Raw genomic sequence first — 13,873 nt, forward strand, 5'->3', positions numbered from 1 at the left:
ACTCTTATTACAAGCCCATAGTCACATTCTCTGAAGTATTAGTGCAATGCTTTTTTTTAATAATTTATTAAATGTTCAACTGTTGATTTTCTTTTACACTGTATGCACTTTTAATTTGGTGCTGATCTCTACTTGACCGTAAAATCTCTTAAAATCTCCCTTACGTCTAAAAATCTTAATACAAAGGAGATGAAATCTTCCCTGGAACTTGATTTTTTTTTAATATAATAAAGATGGCAAGTAGAATCAATATAAAACTAATTATTTAGTGGAATAACTCAATTTCAATTTAGTTTAAATGTACAATCTTTTGAAATCTAGTAGAAAAAGAAAGAAAACCAATCAAGTAGTTCAACTACTTTCTTTTTTCAAAGAAACTTGTTCTCATGAGACAAGCAAATTAAGCCATGTCAGCCATCTCCAGTGTCCTTAAAAGGTACTGGAAGACTTCCTTTCCCCCAAAGTGCTGTAGAAGCTTGCCTTTTAATGCTTGATCACTATATGATTAGTGACCTAGGGAATTCTTTGTCTGATTTAACTCGCAGAATTCCCTTTTTCTTAGAAGGAACTTGAGGGGAATGGATCCCAGAAAAATGATGCTGCTTCATAAGAACAAAAATAATAAGTATTTTCATGTCTTTTCCATCTCGAGTGTGGAAATGGTTAGAGATTAAAATTAGATTCAAAAAATATTACCTTTGCTGAAGAGAGATTTTTCTGAGTTTTAGTTTCTGGTGAGATTTATAAGTCAGCAACTGATTTCCCTACTGAGAAGCTCAAAGGCTAAGAGTAGAGACACAGAAAAGGTCTTGCTGGGCACCAGTAGGAATGAATGCTACAGAAAACCTGATAAAATGGCTGTGGCTTGATGAACTAGCCACTAGTAGAAAAAGAAAAAAAAAATACAGGATCAGGATGACCTGCAGCATTTAGTTTGATGTAGTACAACACTGTCCATTTACTTCTCCAGTATTTACCTTATCACTTACCCTCTTTTAGTGCTACGTGCACATTACCTATGTAAGTCTTTTTGGTTTGTATACCACTGTTTGAAGATCCATCTGCAGTATGGCAGACAGCTCTAGGTGCTCAAGCTAGTCAAACAACTTTTCTTCAATTAAAGGAAATGTTAAGAAATGTCATCCTAGTTTCTATGCTTGCTTCAGATTTTTGCAGAGTGGGGGCTCCCTGTCTCATGTAGCTGTGCAGGATGCCTGATTTTTGTCATATATTAATGATCCAAAAATGCCAGTCCCTAGCAGAGATAAAGTCACGGCACATACTTGCTTATATAAAACAGAAGTGGTGATTCTAAAAAGTTGATCTATGGAAAGACATAGACACCAAGTCTAACAATATTGGACATAAGCAATTTAGCAATCTGCCAGCTGGAAGAGTGCAGTTCAGTTTACAAGTGAGTGTAATTGGGGCATATTGTACACAGAGGTTGTTGGGAAGAGGTTAGTATTGAGTATGTGTCCCAGCTCAACTCTTGGGTAAACTAACTAAAAAATCACTTTAGTGATTTCAGTACTAGTCAGTTCCAAAACAAGGAATTTTTCAATGCCATTTGTTGGCTTCTGTAAAAAAAAAAAATCAAATGAAAAACTCATTTGGCTTGGTGGTGGTTTCACAGAAAGAACAGATTTCCAGTCTCTACCACAGCTTCTCATGGGGCAGAAAATTAACATGAAGTCCGGTTCAGTTGGAGACACTTGTTCAGCATTTTGAAAAATGAGTCATGATGCCTGGGTAGCTATCTGTAGAGCAGACCCAGCCGTAGCAAAGCTAAAATTGGAGCCTAGTAATTGTTTGAAATACATGGGACAGGAAACAGATGAGGTGACCAAATTCTGTGTGGACCTGTCCATACATGCAGCACTGCTGCTTGTTAGATGTTTGCAGGAAACATGCTAGGTACGGAGATGAATTTTGAAGGCATGGAACAGTTTATCTTTGTTTACTTGGTAAGGGTTCTGTTCTGTATCTTATAGTTCGGACCTATACCCTTAAAACTATATAAGCAAGAGGAGATGCGGAAAACTTTTAATGCTATTTTCTATTAAACTGGATGTTTCTTTTGTTGGGCAGGTATATTTTTCTTGCTTGTTATTGTAAGAAATATTATTCTGAGAAGTAATGAGGATTATCGTGAGAAAAACTTGCATGCTGACAATGCTGCTGCTTTATTTATTTTTTATTTATTTATTTTTGGAATGTCTTACATTTAGCACATTTGAAGGCTTGAGTATGAACAATAGAAATAGTCGTGATAAATTGTCAGCCTCTTCCAAAGATGCAGGAGTTCTGAAGTTACTGCCAATTGACAGATGGTTTGTCCTTGCTCATTGCTTGTCTTCTTGACATCATTTTTCTGCTCTATGCAAAATTTCCCTTGGTGTGTAGTTGAATTCTTTAGAGAAAGAAAATTATATTTTGCTTCGTCCATTTTCTTGTTCACTGATTTAACTAAATGGAACACCTTCCTCATGAAACAGAAGTTTGATTTATTTTAATAGATTAGAAAAGTATTATGAAAACTGCTGAAGTTTGATGTGCACATTTCTGAAGTTACAAAGATACTAACAATGATATTTTATATCTATTGCTGCAGACTTCTCTATCTGTGTGAATGGCACTCAATACTCAACAGCTGTATTTTTTGCTGCAGGAGTTATGCAACTAATGACAGTATTTTCAAATACTCCAGTGTGAACTTTCTGGCTGAGCAGGCACTGAGTAGGTGGAGAGGAAATCTTTTTAGTTTTTCCCCAATATCATGCAATCTGTTTCAGAACTGGCCTGCTCAAGTGCTGCTTTGATTCTTATCAGTGGAGAATTATGTGATATGGCAATAAAAATTAGCCAAATACTAGTGGCCTATAAATGAAAAAATGCTGATTGAACAAAAAATAAAAATAAAAAAAATTGTTCTTTGAAGTTGGTGGCTATATTGTCCATCTTCTGCATATTCTCCAGAACTGATTTAGTTGGGTGAGACAGCAATGTGTGAGCCACTTTGTCCATCAAGCTGCTAGGATGCAACTTCATTCTGAGGTTCTTCTACTTCTGGATGGTTCTGCACAGCGAAGACCCTCAACAGAAGTGCCACCTCAACAGCACAAAATGCATAGTATTGCTTTTGTTGCAAGCATCAGAAAGGCAGCCAGCTAGTTTCAAATATTTATTCTCCCAGTAAACAGATATAGCCTGAACTTCACAACAGCTGATACGGAGTTAATAAGATTCTGCTGTTTCTAGCTGCTGCTTTTCATTGCAGTTAAGAAACCGGAATGTATTTGGAAGCATAAAAACAGCTATGTTGGGTTGGACTAAAGATTCCCTCACTATCTCATCTCCAAAAGAGGCAGTGAGTGAATGCCTAAGGAGTAAGAACAGAGTAAGCACAGTTTCTCAGCTACCATCTATGTTTAGGTTTAGAGACACTGCTGGATTGAGTATAACTTTATGTGTTCAGTAACCCACAGGTGGATTGCTGTACAATTTCCCGTAGAGGTAGTATGAAAAGAGAATTTGTCAATGTGTGCATGGTTTAATTCTATTTTGGAAAGGGTAACTCTCTGCCAACAAATATCTTGTAGGATTCAGCTGGTGTTCAGCCATCATTATGAATGCACACTGTAGTTTTTCTCAGTTTGTCTTAAGAGGTGAGCTGCATAAACAATGCAGTTCCCCACCTTCTTGTACGGAAATTTCCAATCTGTCCCTGGCCTTTCTGGGGTGCACAGCAAGGCTCCTTATCACAGACAGCAGAACAGGTAGATGAATCTGAAAATAGCATTGTATTCAAATACTTGAGGTCTTGAGGTCTCTAACTCCTACAAGCTTCATCAAATTGTTATTGCTTCTAATATTCAGGATATCTGATTTATTTTACATTATTGCCCTTGTGCCTTTGCAAGTGGTATTTTGTATAGTCATTATTTGCTGGCACAAAACATAAGTCCATGCCAGATCACAATGTGTGAATTTCAGCCAGAAAAAAAGTTTGTCTCTCAAATAACAGATACATTTCAACTTTTCCAACATATTAGTCATGTGAAACTTCTGAACAACTTCATCACATACGTCTATTGAAGCTATGTTGTATGTACCTTCTGGTTAGAATCAATTTCAGCAGAACCAGACACACTTTTTGTTGGGTTTTTTTTGTTTGTTTGTTTGTTTTGCTGTTTTCTAATTGCTGTGTTATTTGTTATCATCCCTTTTAAGGGATTCTGCAGTGGCTTTCTAAGTAAACAAGTCAGCAAGGTCAGTAGATAGACAAAGGCATTGTGGAAGACTGTTTCATAACTGTAAAGGTATGCCATGTCAGGTAATAACTGTTTTGCTGACAAATAATTGGGTCTAGGCTAAGTTGGTGCTAGTTTTTGGTTTATTTATTTATTTTGCCTTGATTTTATACAGTCTGGAACTTGTAAGTGTGTACATAGAAAGTGCTGATTGAGAGAATCTTCTGACAGTCACATTATGAATGTAATTATAAACTGTTCATATTTGAAGAAAACTTTAGGACTGAACGACTTCTTCCCTCAAGTGTCAAAACCAAAGGGCACATATATTTATTTTCTGTAAAACAGTGGTTGTGTCTGTTTATTTTCTTTCTACACTGAAAAACTTAAAAAGCACAATAGTTGTAAAATACCAGAAGGCCATTACTGATGATAACGAAAATAATGTAGCGCCCTGCAATTCATACGGACATAGTGAGAAGGTGTACTGCCTAACATCAAAGTCAGTTAACTGAACAATATTGTCCATACTGGGCAAAGAGAGGTGCTCGGATGTGAGAGACTGAGACACATCATCCTGATCTTGATGAAATGGGCAGCCCTGAAATAATTGAATGCTAGGTCCAAGTTTAGAAATAAATTCACTTTGTAAAAACAACAAAAACAACAACAAAAAACACCTATTCATAATAAAAAAGACTTCCTGGGGGCAAAGTTAGTTGCATTTTTAAGCAACCACTTTCGATACTAGAACTATCTTTGTGTGGATGGGCTAAGGAAAATACCAAAAAGCAGCTTGCAACAAGATGAAAGGAAAAGTGAATTCTAAAACTGTGGGCTATTCATAGCCCATCTAAATTTAGAATACATTAGTTCGAAGTCTCTGAGTACATTACAAGTTCATCTTAGCCTGACATAAGCTTTTTGAAAATGGTTTTAATATTAAGTAGATTCATGAATGCATAAACTTTAATGGATAAAACATGATTTTTCAGCTGAGAAATTTCAGTTGCAACTGAAAAATGAGTATTTTTCAACTTAAGATTTGCAAATTACAAGTAAATCTATCACGTGTAGCCTGAGTTATTTGAGTAACTAGTGAGACCAGTAAGCTTCTTCTAGAATCCAGCTCAAGTTGTCTCTGAGCTGCACTGAATAACAGTGGTGATTCTTAAAACCACACTCTGTTGAAAAGGCTTTTTCTAATTTAAATATGATAGCCTAGACAAAGTAGTCACACAAAACCAAATCCTTTCAAAGAAATTACCTGAAACTAAAGATTCAGTTGATTACCATTTTGAGGCAGAACAAGAGCTGAGGAGTCCCTCATGGAACACAATCATTTTTGTTTCCCTAACACCACCACCACAAGCCTTGAATCTGAGGGTATTCTCCTGGCAGACTGTCTCAGTGCCAGTGGGAACCTTGGGAGGCCTTGTCTGGAGAAGTGTAGTCAGGGTAATTTTCTGTGGACAATGTAAGACAGCATCAAAGGAACATGGCAAAATACGCTGTTGTTACCATATAGAAAGAGTAACAAATCAAAACACTGAATAAAGCAAGGACCTTGCTACTAAAATAAATAATTTTCCATGAGCACACTAACAGTGATGGCTTTCCTTTCTCCCAGTTTCTGGCACCACGAGAGTGTCTCATAGGATCTCAGTTCATATACTGCTGCTCTTGGTTTCTTTCCCTAGTCTCTCTAGATAGGAATTTCTAACCTTCCTGTCATTGTACTAAATAAGCAGTGACCCTGATTCTAATGGCCTCTGAAGGTTATCAGTATGGGGTCTTTAAATAAATTGCAGCCATCCTTGGCAACTACTTTTCTGATCATCATTGTTAAAAGGCAAACATGCTTGCTGTGCATTAATTTAAGTAGCAACAGACCAGCACCAGTCATCTACAAGAGCTCCTCCAAAAGTAATGTCTCCTGTTTTAATATGTTGGCCCACCATGTCAGAGACAGATGGTGGTGGTATGGCAATAGAGGTTGAACCTTCCTGCAGTAATTCCATTCCTTTTTCTTGCTGTGTGACAGACGGCAGCAGAGGGGCTGTCTGACAAAATGGCATCTGATGTGAAAGTGTGCATGAAGCAAAGGTGTGTCTTTGGATAACTCCATTCAGAAAAAATAGCACCTACTGACATACGTTGATGCTTGCTGAACATTTATGATGACCAAAGAAGGAATGTGAGCACAGTGAGGTGGTGGATGCGTTTCTGCAGTGGTGATGGCGACAGCAGGTCACTTCTGCTGGTGCAGACTTTTACCAGTATGCCATGCACGCTCTTGTGTTCATTACTGGTGAAAATGGCTAACAGTGGTGACTACGTTGAAGTGTTTTGTAGCTAAGAATTTGCCCTATCAAATAGTGTTATTGTACTTTTTGTATAAGTTGTCATTTCCATGGAAATAAACAGGAAGCATTACTTTCAGAGCAACCTATTTACTTGAACTTTCTAACACTGCAAGTTTCAAGACCTGTTTCAATTTTTGTCTTTGTATTTTATTTTAATTTTTTTCTGAGATTAAATGCTGTTTTAGATATTCACAGGTTTTAAATGGTGAATCAAGTTGTATACATTGATTATAAAAACAAAATTGATTGGATTGACTTATTTAAAACAATTTCAGTGTAAATGTCAAAACTCAAATAAATTTTATTTATTTATTAAAAAAAAAAAAAAGTAAACCTTTTCTGTAGATTTCTTGGTCTCCCTTCTATCAATGGTTTCCTTCCTAGCTAGTAGAAGTACACCATTTGTACTTTTCTTCTTTACTGTGAATCAAACATCTTTCCACAAGAGCAGTGAACTCAAGGGAAATAATGTTGAGTGAAAGAAGAATTAGGCAGTAAAATTTCAGTCCAGTACAAAGGTATCTCCTAGAATATTTTTTAGCAAGGAAATGAACGGGATGGTGGAAGAAGGATTAGAGGCCTTCTCTCCAGATAGCCAGGGACAGGCCATTGTCCATCATCCCAGTAACAGCTCTCTTTCTCAAGAGAAGCTCTCTCCCTGCTCTGCGTTTCCATGTGTCTCAAGGTTGTTGGCTCTTTTGCTTGTTTTTATTTTTTTATTTTTAATTCAGAGGTTTCCATGTCATAGGCATACACTAGAAATGTAGGAGTGCAGAAATCTGGTATGAGTTACTTAATATTCAGTTTTGGCCTTCCTCTCTGTTGCTCTCTCTCACCGCACAATATTAAGGTAAAAATGATTTCATTTTCTCCTCAGTCAACTGAAACATATTCTATTCACTGATGCCAGTAGTGAAATGTATTTTCCAGCTTTAATCAGCAAGTCAAACAATAACACAAATGCTTCCACAACATTTTGCTAAAGGTTCTCTATCTTCAGTTGAATAGCAAAGGTTTTAAAGAGCATGTGCTTCCATTTTTGTCATTTGCAGAGAGCATCTATTTAATTTTTTGTTGTTGTTTTCTGGTTTTCATAAGCAAGGTGACTGATAGCTCGTTTGTTCTCTATTTCAGGTTGTGGAGACTAATTTGGTTGCTTTTGACTGTCACTGGATCATTATAAATGAGGTAACTGTCAAGTGAACATTGTTGTGAACTATGAATCCTGTTTTCAGGCTTACAGACAAATATTCACACTGGTCTTGCCTTTGCCATCAGGAAGCAGTAGCTACAACGAAGTTCAGGCCCTGCTGGTGAATATTTAACAGAAAGAGAATGCCAAGTCTTTTGGTTTTGCCATTTTGTCTTACCTATTTTAAACAGAAATGCTTAAATGAATAAATGAAAAATAAACTGAACAGAAAAACTTTCCTACTGAGTACTTGAACTGACAATTTTAGAGGATTTCCTTAAGATCATTTCTCATTCATAATGGATCCTTCTTCTGAAGTGCTTTTGTTTCATTCGTATTTTATTTACTTTTCTTATTTAAAAAAAGAAATTAGTAATCCCATCTTTGCCTTTCCTGTAAGTATTCATCTAGAATTCAGTAATGGTTGGTACCCAAAACCATTAATATCAGCAGAAGACTTTTTGGTGGACTCCTGAACCAGGTCATATAACAAAGTTCCTGAAGGAAAATAAAAGAAAAATGGAGGTCCTAATTTTAAACTGTTAAATAGGTTCTTCATGAACACTTGTCAGCTAAAATATGATAAGTCAGTGTGAAATAGCTCTGCATACAAAAACTTTGGAAAGTGCAGTTGTGCTAGATTTGAAGGCATTCACTTTTTCATTTGTTTTCTGAAAAGTCCAGAATGGCTGAATTCCCTGAGGAGATAACGTTACCCAGTGTGTTAATTGTACATCTCCTGCATATTTTTAAAACAAAAGATAGCTTGGATAAACTGCATATGAATTCTAGATCTACTCTGGATTTACTGTGCTCTTCTGTTTTCATACCTTGCTACTAGTTTTTCACTAGTAGTCTAATTCAAAGCTTTTTTTTCAAGGTTATAATAAGTTTTAGCTTTTTTCAGTGAGAACATACTTTGTCCTTCTCCTTTAAAAGAGCGAACTTTAAGCCAACATTCTGTGGAGAGAATTATGCCTCATTAAGTGCTGTGAAGACAACCGAGGTTCAGCAGGAATTATTGCTTTGGGCCCTGCATTTCTCCTGACCAGTAATTTTCTTTGTTCTTCAGCACTGAATGTGGTGGGTCTCTCTGGCTCAGAATCCAACTCTAAGCTACAGAAGGTCACGTGAACTGCACACAGATATTTCCTTTTCTGTGAGATTAAACTAGAAATTATTTGTCATCAGTGGAATATTGAAGTGGAGTTGATGTGTACTCTTCTAAGTTAAGAGTTACTATTTTTTAAAAAGATACGACCTAAGTCTATATCAGTAGAAGACAGTTGTATGCACCAGTGTCAATAAAGTTCCCAGACAGACTGGGAGTAGGTACTTTCTCTTTTTATACGTCCACTCCTCCACTCTCAGAACCAAAAAGAAAACCAAGAACCATTCCTATTACACATACTTCCTTTATGTTCTGTATTCAGAAATTAGTGTCTCTATGGAAGAAATTTTGCTTTCTGAGCATTGTTGACTGTACATAGGAGTGGATTAAACAGCACAGTAATAGAAGTAGTTACCACTTTAAACTGTCTTCTCTGCTCCAAAACTATTCCTTTCCACAGCTAGTGTGTTGAATGATGTATGCAGAAACACGTGCACCACCCTTTCCGTGCTTTATACTCTTGTATGTGAAATGGGTGGAAGCTGAAATTAAGTTCATTCTAACTAGCTGTGCTAAAAAACATAGTCATTAAAATCTTCTTTGTATCCCATTCAGTCACCCCTGCTGTCATCTGTGGAGGATGTGAACATGTCTAACACCATGCAAAGTTAACTCTTCAGCCATCTTAGCTTAATCTTCTTCTGGACCTAAATTCATATCCCCACTGAAGCAATTTACTGGCAAGCTCTGTTTGTTGACTCTAGCAATTGAACTCAGTGAGGATCCACTCCAACTCAGGATACTCGATTATTTCAATGTTTTCAAAACGCTCAATATTTTGTGGATGTAAAGATCAGATTAGTAATAAAGTTTGTAGATAATGATACGAAAGGAAACGAAAAAATGTTTTGCCCTATTCTTCTTTTAGTTTGTAACTCTATGTTCAAATTAAATAGAAATAGAAATATTTCCTGACTGATGAATGTGACATACTATCACTTATTTATTGCAACATTTTGCAAGTTCAGTATTAAGATCACAACACCATTACTTCAGCAGAAGTGGAGTAATATCCAGGACTTTAGTACATAAAATTGCCGGCTTCACATCCAAAACTAATCCATTCGATATGATTGTCCATTAACTATTGATGACTGTAGTACTTCCATGTGACTGTGAAGTGATCTGAGAGCTCTGCCTGTTTTTCTACAACACAGCTCTTCCATAGTGAACTTAGGCATCCATGGTTGTGTGCCTCTATTAGACATATCACTTCAGTTATTAACTATAACAGTGCTTCTCTTGCACCCAATAAGAAAATTTAAGATACTTTAAAATACAGTGAAAATGCATTGTTATTCGAAATCTATATGTGACAAATATTTCCTTGCAGTAAGATACCACAATAAGCTGTATTTCTTTCCATCACTGCACTCAGCGATTACGGTGTGCTTACTGAGTATAATAATATGGTAGGAAATACTACCTTTGGTTCTGTGATCGTGAATCTGCCTGGGTTTTTTGAGGCAACATCTATTATTTTAATTACTTGCTTTAAATGCAATAATACCTTGAAAAAGTTCCTTAATTTTTATTGTCACATTAGATGCTATTTTAGGTAATACAGAAAAATTGCTTGGAAACTGTGTATCAAAATGGAAATGCATACGTGGGAGGAGGAAGGTTGTTCCTATAAAATGAAATAATTTGCAAAAGCATAATACATCTTATTAGTCCTTCACAAATAACACAAATCTCTTCTGCCTGATCACTGCATTCTGTTGAAAAACCACTCTCCAAATATCTATTTCTCTTTCTTCAGGGCTTGAAAGCAGATGGTACAATTCTGTATTTAAAATTTGTGAGAGTCATAGATTTGAATGTAGTCATGATCAAATATGCCTTTAAAAAAAAAAAAAGAGAATGGATTTTGCACTCTCTGTTTTTCTGTCTGCTTTTTTTCTTTTTTTCTGCACAGTAGTAAGTGTAACCTTAAAAATCCCAGGGTAGTAAAATATTTCCTTACAACTACTAAATCATTAGTGCACAGTAAAATAAATTTTATTTAGTGGGCCTGAAGAAGGGACACTTGCAGAATGATTTCTTTTTGCTCTTTTTTAATGAACGTTTCCTTTTTAAATTAAAATCAATTTCTGTCTCAAGCATTTTGCTTTGTTAAAAGCGTTCAGGGGCATCTTACTATGCTCAAGGCTGCCACCAGTTCTCCACTATTATTTACTCAAGGAGAGTCTGAAACATTTTACAATGTTTACAGTAACCATAGAAAAGGTAGAAATACTAAAGCCACTAAAAAGTATTGATAGGTTTCTATCTGCAATAATATGCACAACTGTGACTAACTGTGACAGTTAAAGTAAAACTGGAACAAGTGCACAGAAAAGCTCATTTTTGTAAGAAGAGTCTGCCAATTAGCCTATGAAAACAAAGATTGAAAGGGTATATGCTCTGTATTTATATATCAAGTGTGAATAAATGTATTCCTCTCAAAGGCTAGAGAGGACAAGTTTGTCACAGAAGCAAATTAGATCAAAAGTTCAGTGAATCAAGTGAGAGAAGAATTAAGATTTGGAATTACCAGAAGCATCAGAGTATGAAAGAACTCCTTCGGGGAGAAGTATGGGAGAGTTTATGGGAAAAGATATAGTGATAGGTTTACCTGTAACAACACAGGAGAGATCTGGAAAAATCCTCAGGATTGCATTCAAAACCTGCTTTCAGATGAATACATGTTTTCCCTTGGAATGGGCTGCTTCTTGACAGGTGCATTCAGCTTGTCCTATTGTGTTTTGGCCCATAAAGAGAAGTAAAAAGCATACGTTAAGCTTGAGCAGCTTAAAATATTCAACCGGATCAGGTCCCTAAATCATAGTTAAATTCCAAGAGCTCAGATAATTTTACATTTGAATGTGTATAATTGACTAACAGTAGCGTTAGAGGTTTGTTTCAACCCTTACATTTTTCAATGGTGACAGTAGGTCAAGCATTAAATGCCACCCCTTTTGAAAAACTGCCTTGTCATGAGGCTGGCTGCACTGCCAGGTCTTTTGTTCAGACAAGTTAGAGCCAATGGATAGAGATACTCTCCACGTGGGACTGATTCACCCTGCTTTCTCCGCATACTCTTGGATTTTTATTTCTCTGTGAAAGCTAAAATCAAATATGATACTTTCCTTTTCCTTTTTCCTCTATCTTATCTGCCTGTTTTTTCTCCATCCTGTCCAGAATCTAAGAAACCTAGGGGCAAGTAATGGGGCAAGTGCTTATGTAGGTCTGGATCTCCCTCAAGACTTAACTTGTCTTGGAGTTTCATCTAGTAATACCTTTCCACCAATTGCTCCTCTTTGGGAAGCGTTGAGGAATATAGAAAAGGTATAGCACACATACTAGTTTGCTCATCTGTGCTCCTGCCAGGCAAGAGTAGTGGTAGCTCAAAGGCCACAAAGGATAGTGGCCATCTTATCCTGCTGTGACCCCTGCCTAAACTCGCTTCAGCCAGCTTGCAGAAGAGGAAGAAGTAGTCACTTCTCTGAAAATCACAAAGGGTGTGTTGAGAACCTTCTGTTAGAAGTAACTTCTGGGAAATAGGGCATGTTAAATGTATGATAAAATCTGGAAACATCTTAACTGAAAGTTAAGATGCATCCACAATAAATGTTGTGGGATCTTTTTCTGCCTTTATTTAGGTCTCATTATAGGATAAATTATTTCCTTTCACATTTTTCAGTTACTCGATGATAAACAGTAATTCTGATCTAAATTTCTCATCTCAAAATAGTATACGCTGCCGTTCAGCTTGGTCTCTAGGTGACCAGTATACTGTCTTGCTTATCACTGAAATATTTTCCTGATACATTGAGATGATCCTCTTACTTCCTTTTTTTTTCATCTGTACAGACCAATGTATTCAAAATTTCAGTCCTTTCTTTACTTATTTGTGGAATAGGATGAAGTGGTAATCTAATTTCTATTCATGTTCTGTTTGGAAAAGGGCAGCCTCTCCTTATTCTGAATTCAGACATTCAAAGAAAGGTTCAGAACTTTATCTTGAGCTTTGGATTTTTCTAGAAAAGCCCACAGAACCAAGCCTAAATTTATACAGGTGTCAACTCAGTTCAACTTGGCCAACTTTGTAATTTTTTTTGACATTTCGTGCTTGTGTAACAGATCATCTGCCATCCTTCTATCATTATACTGTATCCTACTTTGAAGTGCAAATTAAAATTGTTTCCTCTCATACAATAGTTACTTTATATAGTTATCTTAAGTCAGATCCAAAATTCACGAATGAGAGATGATACTGAAGAGTCATTATATAAAAGGCTCATCACTCAGCTAGTGCCAAATATTAAGAAATTGCAAAGAAATACATAGTAAATGGGAGAAGTTGAGTCTGGGTTTGTATGGGATTGCTTTCCAGTTAATCTAAAATCTGAATTTGTGATATAATCAGTAGAACTCACAGCATTTAAAATGATAGTTATTATTCTACTGATGCCTATGTTTCCCCAGCACCACAAGAAAATCACTTTGCTGTGTGGATTCTGTTATTAGTTCCCAGGTGGTGTATATAAATATAATAACCTAAAGTTTAAAGTGAGAACTTTCTAATTAAAATGCACAAAAATGCTGATTACATATTTAAAAAAAAATACTCTTTTAAGACAGAAAAGAATGTTTAACCAGCTGAAAGTCAAACTCTCTTCTAAAGTATTATGTAGCACTGTAGAATTGCTATTCAGAAATCTTTTTTTTTTTTTTTTTTTTTTTTAACTGTTAAAACTGTTCTAAGAATCTTACTGTTACAGATTAGGCATAGTGTGTAATGAAATCAGACTAACTTTGTAAATGCTTCCAGAAAGGACGTAGTTTAAAATCTAGATAAGATTCTTGAACTCTTGTTTATGATTATTGGAAAATATTTTTAAAATTG

The 13,873-nt window shown here is 36.0% G+C and overlaps 1 protein-coding gene across 3 annotated transcripts in view; it reads left to right on the forward strand.

Moving 5' to 3' along the window:
• GRID2 (glutamate ionotropic receptor delta type subunit 2) overlaps positions 1-13,873 on the forward strand; it is a 690,924-nt gene that overhangs the window by 459,955 nt on the left and 217,096 nt on the right. For all 3 annotated transcript variants that reach the window (XR_014882859.1, XM_085222277.1, XM_085222276.1), the window contains exon 5: positions 7,754-7,807. Coding sequence is in view for 2 of the 3 variants with exons in the window: in XM_085222277.1 (XP_085078403.1) it covers positions 7,754-7,807 (54 nt within the window). In the remaining variant the exon portion in view is untranslated. The remainder of the gene's footprint in view (positions 1-7,753; positions 7,808-13,873) is intronic.

This window comes from Meleagris gallopavo, chromosome 4, assembly GCF_905368555.1.
Source record: "Meleagris gallopavo chromosome 4, MGAL_WU_HG_1.1, whole genome shotgun sequence".
NCBI lineage: Eukaryota > Metazoa > Chordata > Aves > Galliformes > Phasianidae > Meleagris > Meleagris gallopavo.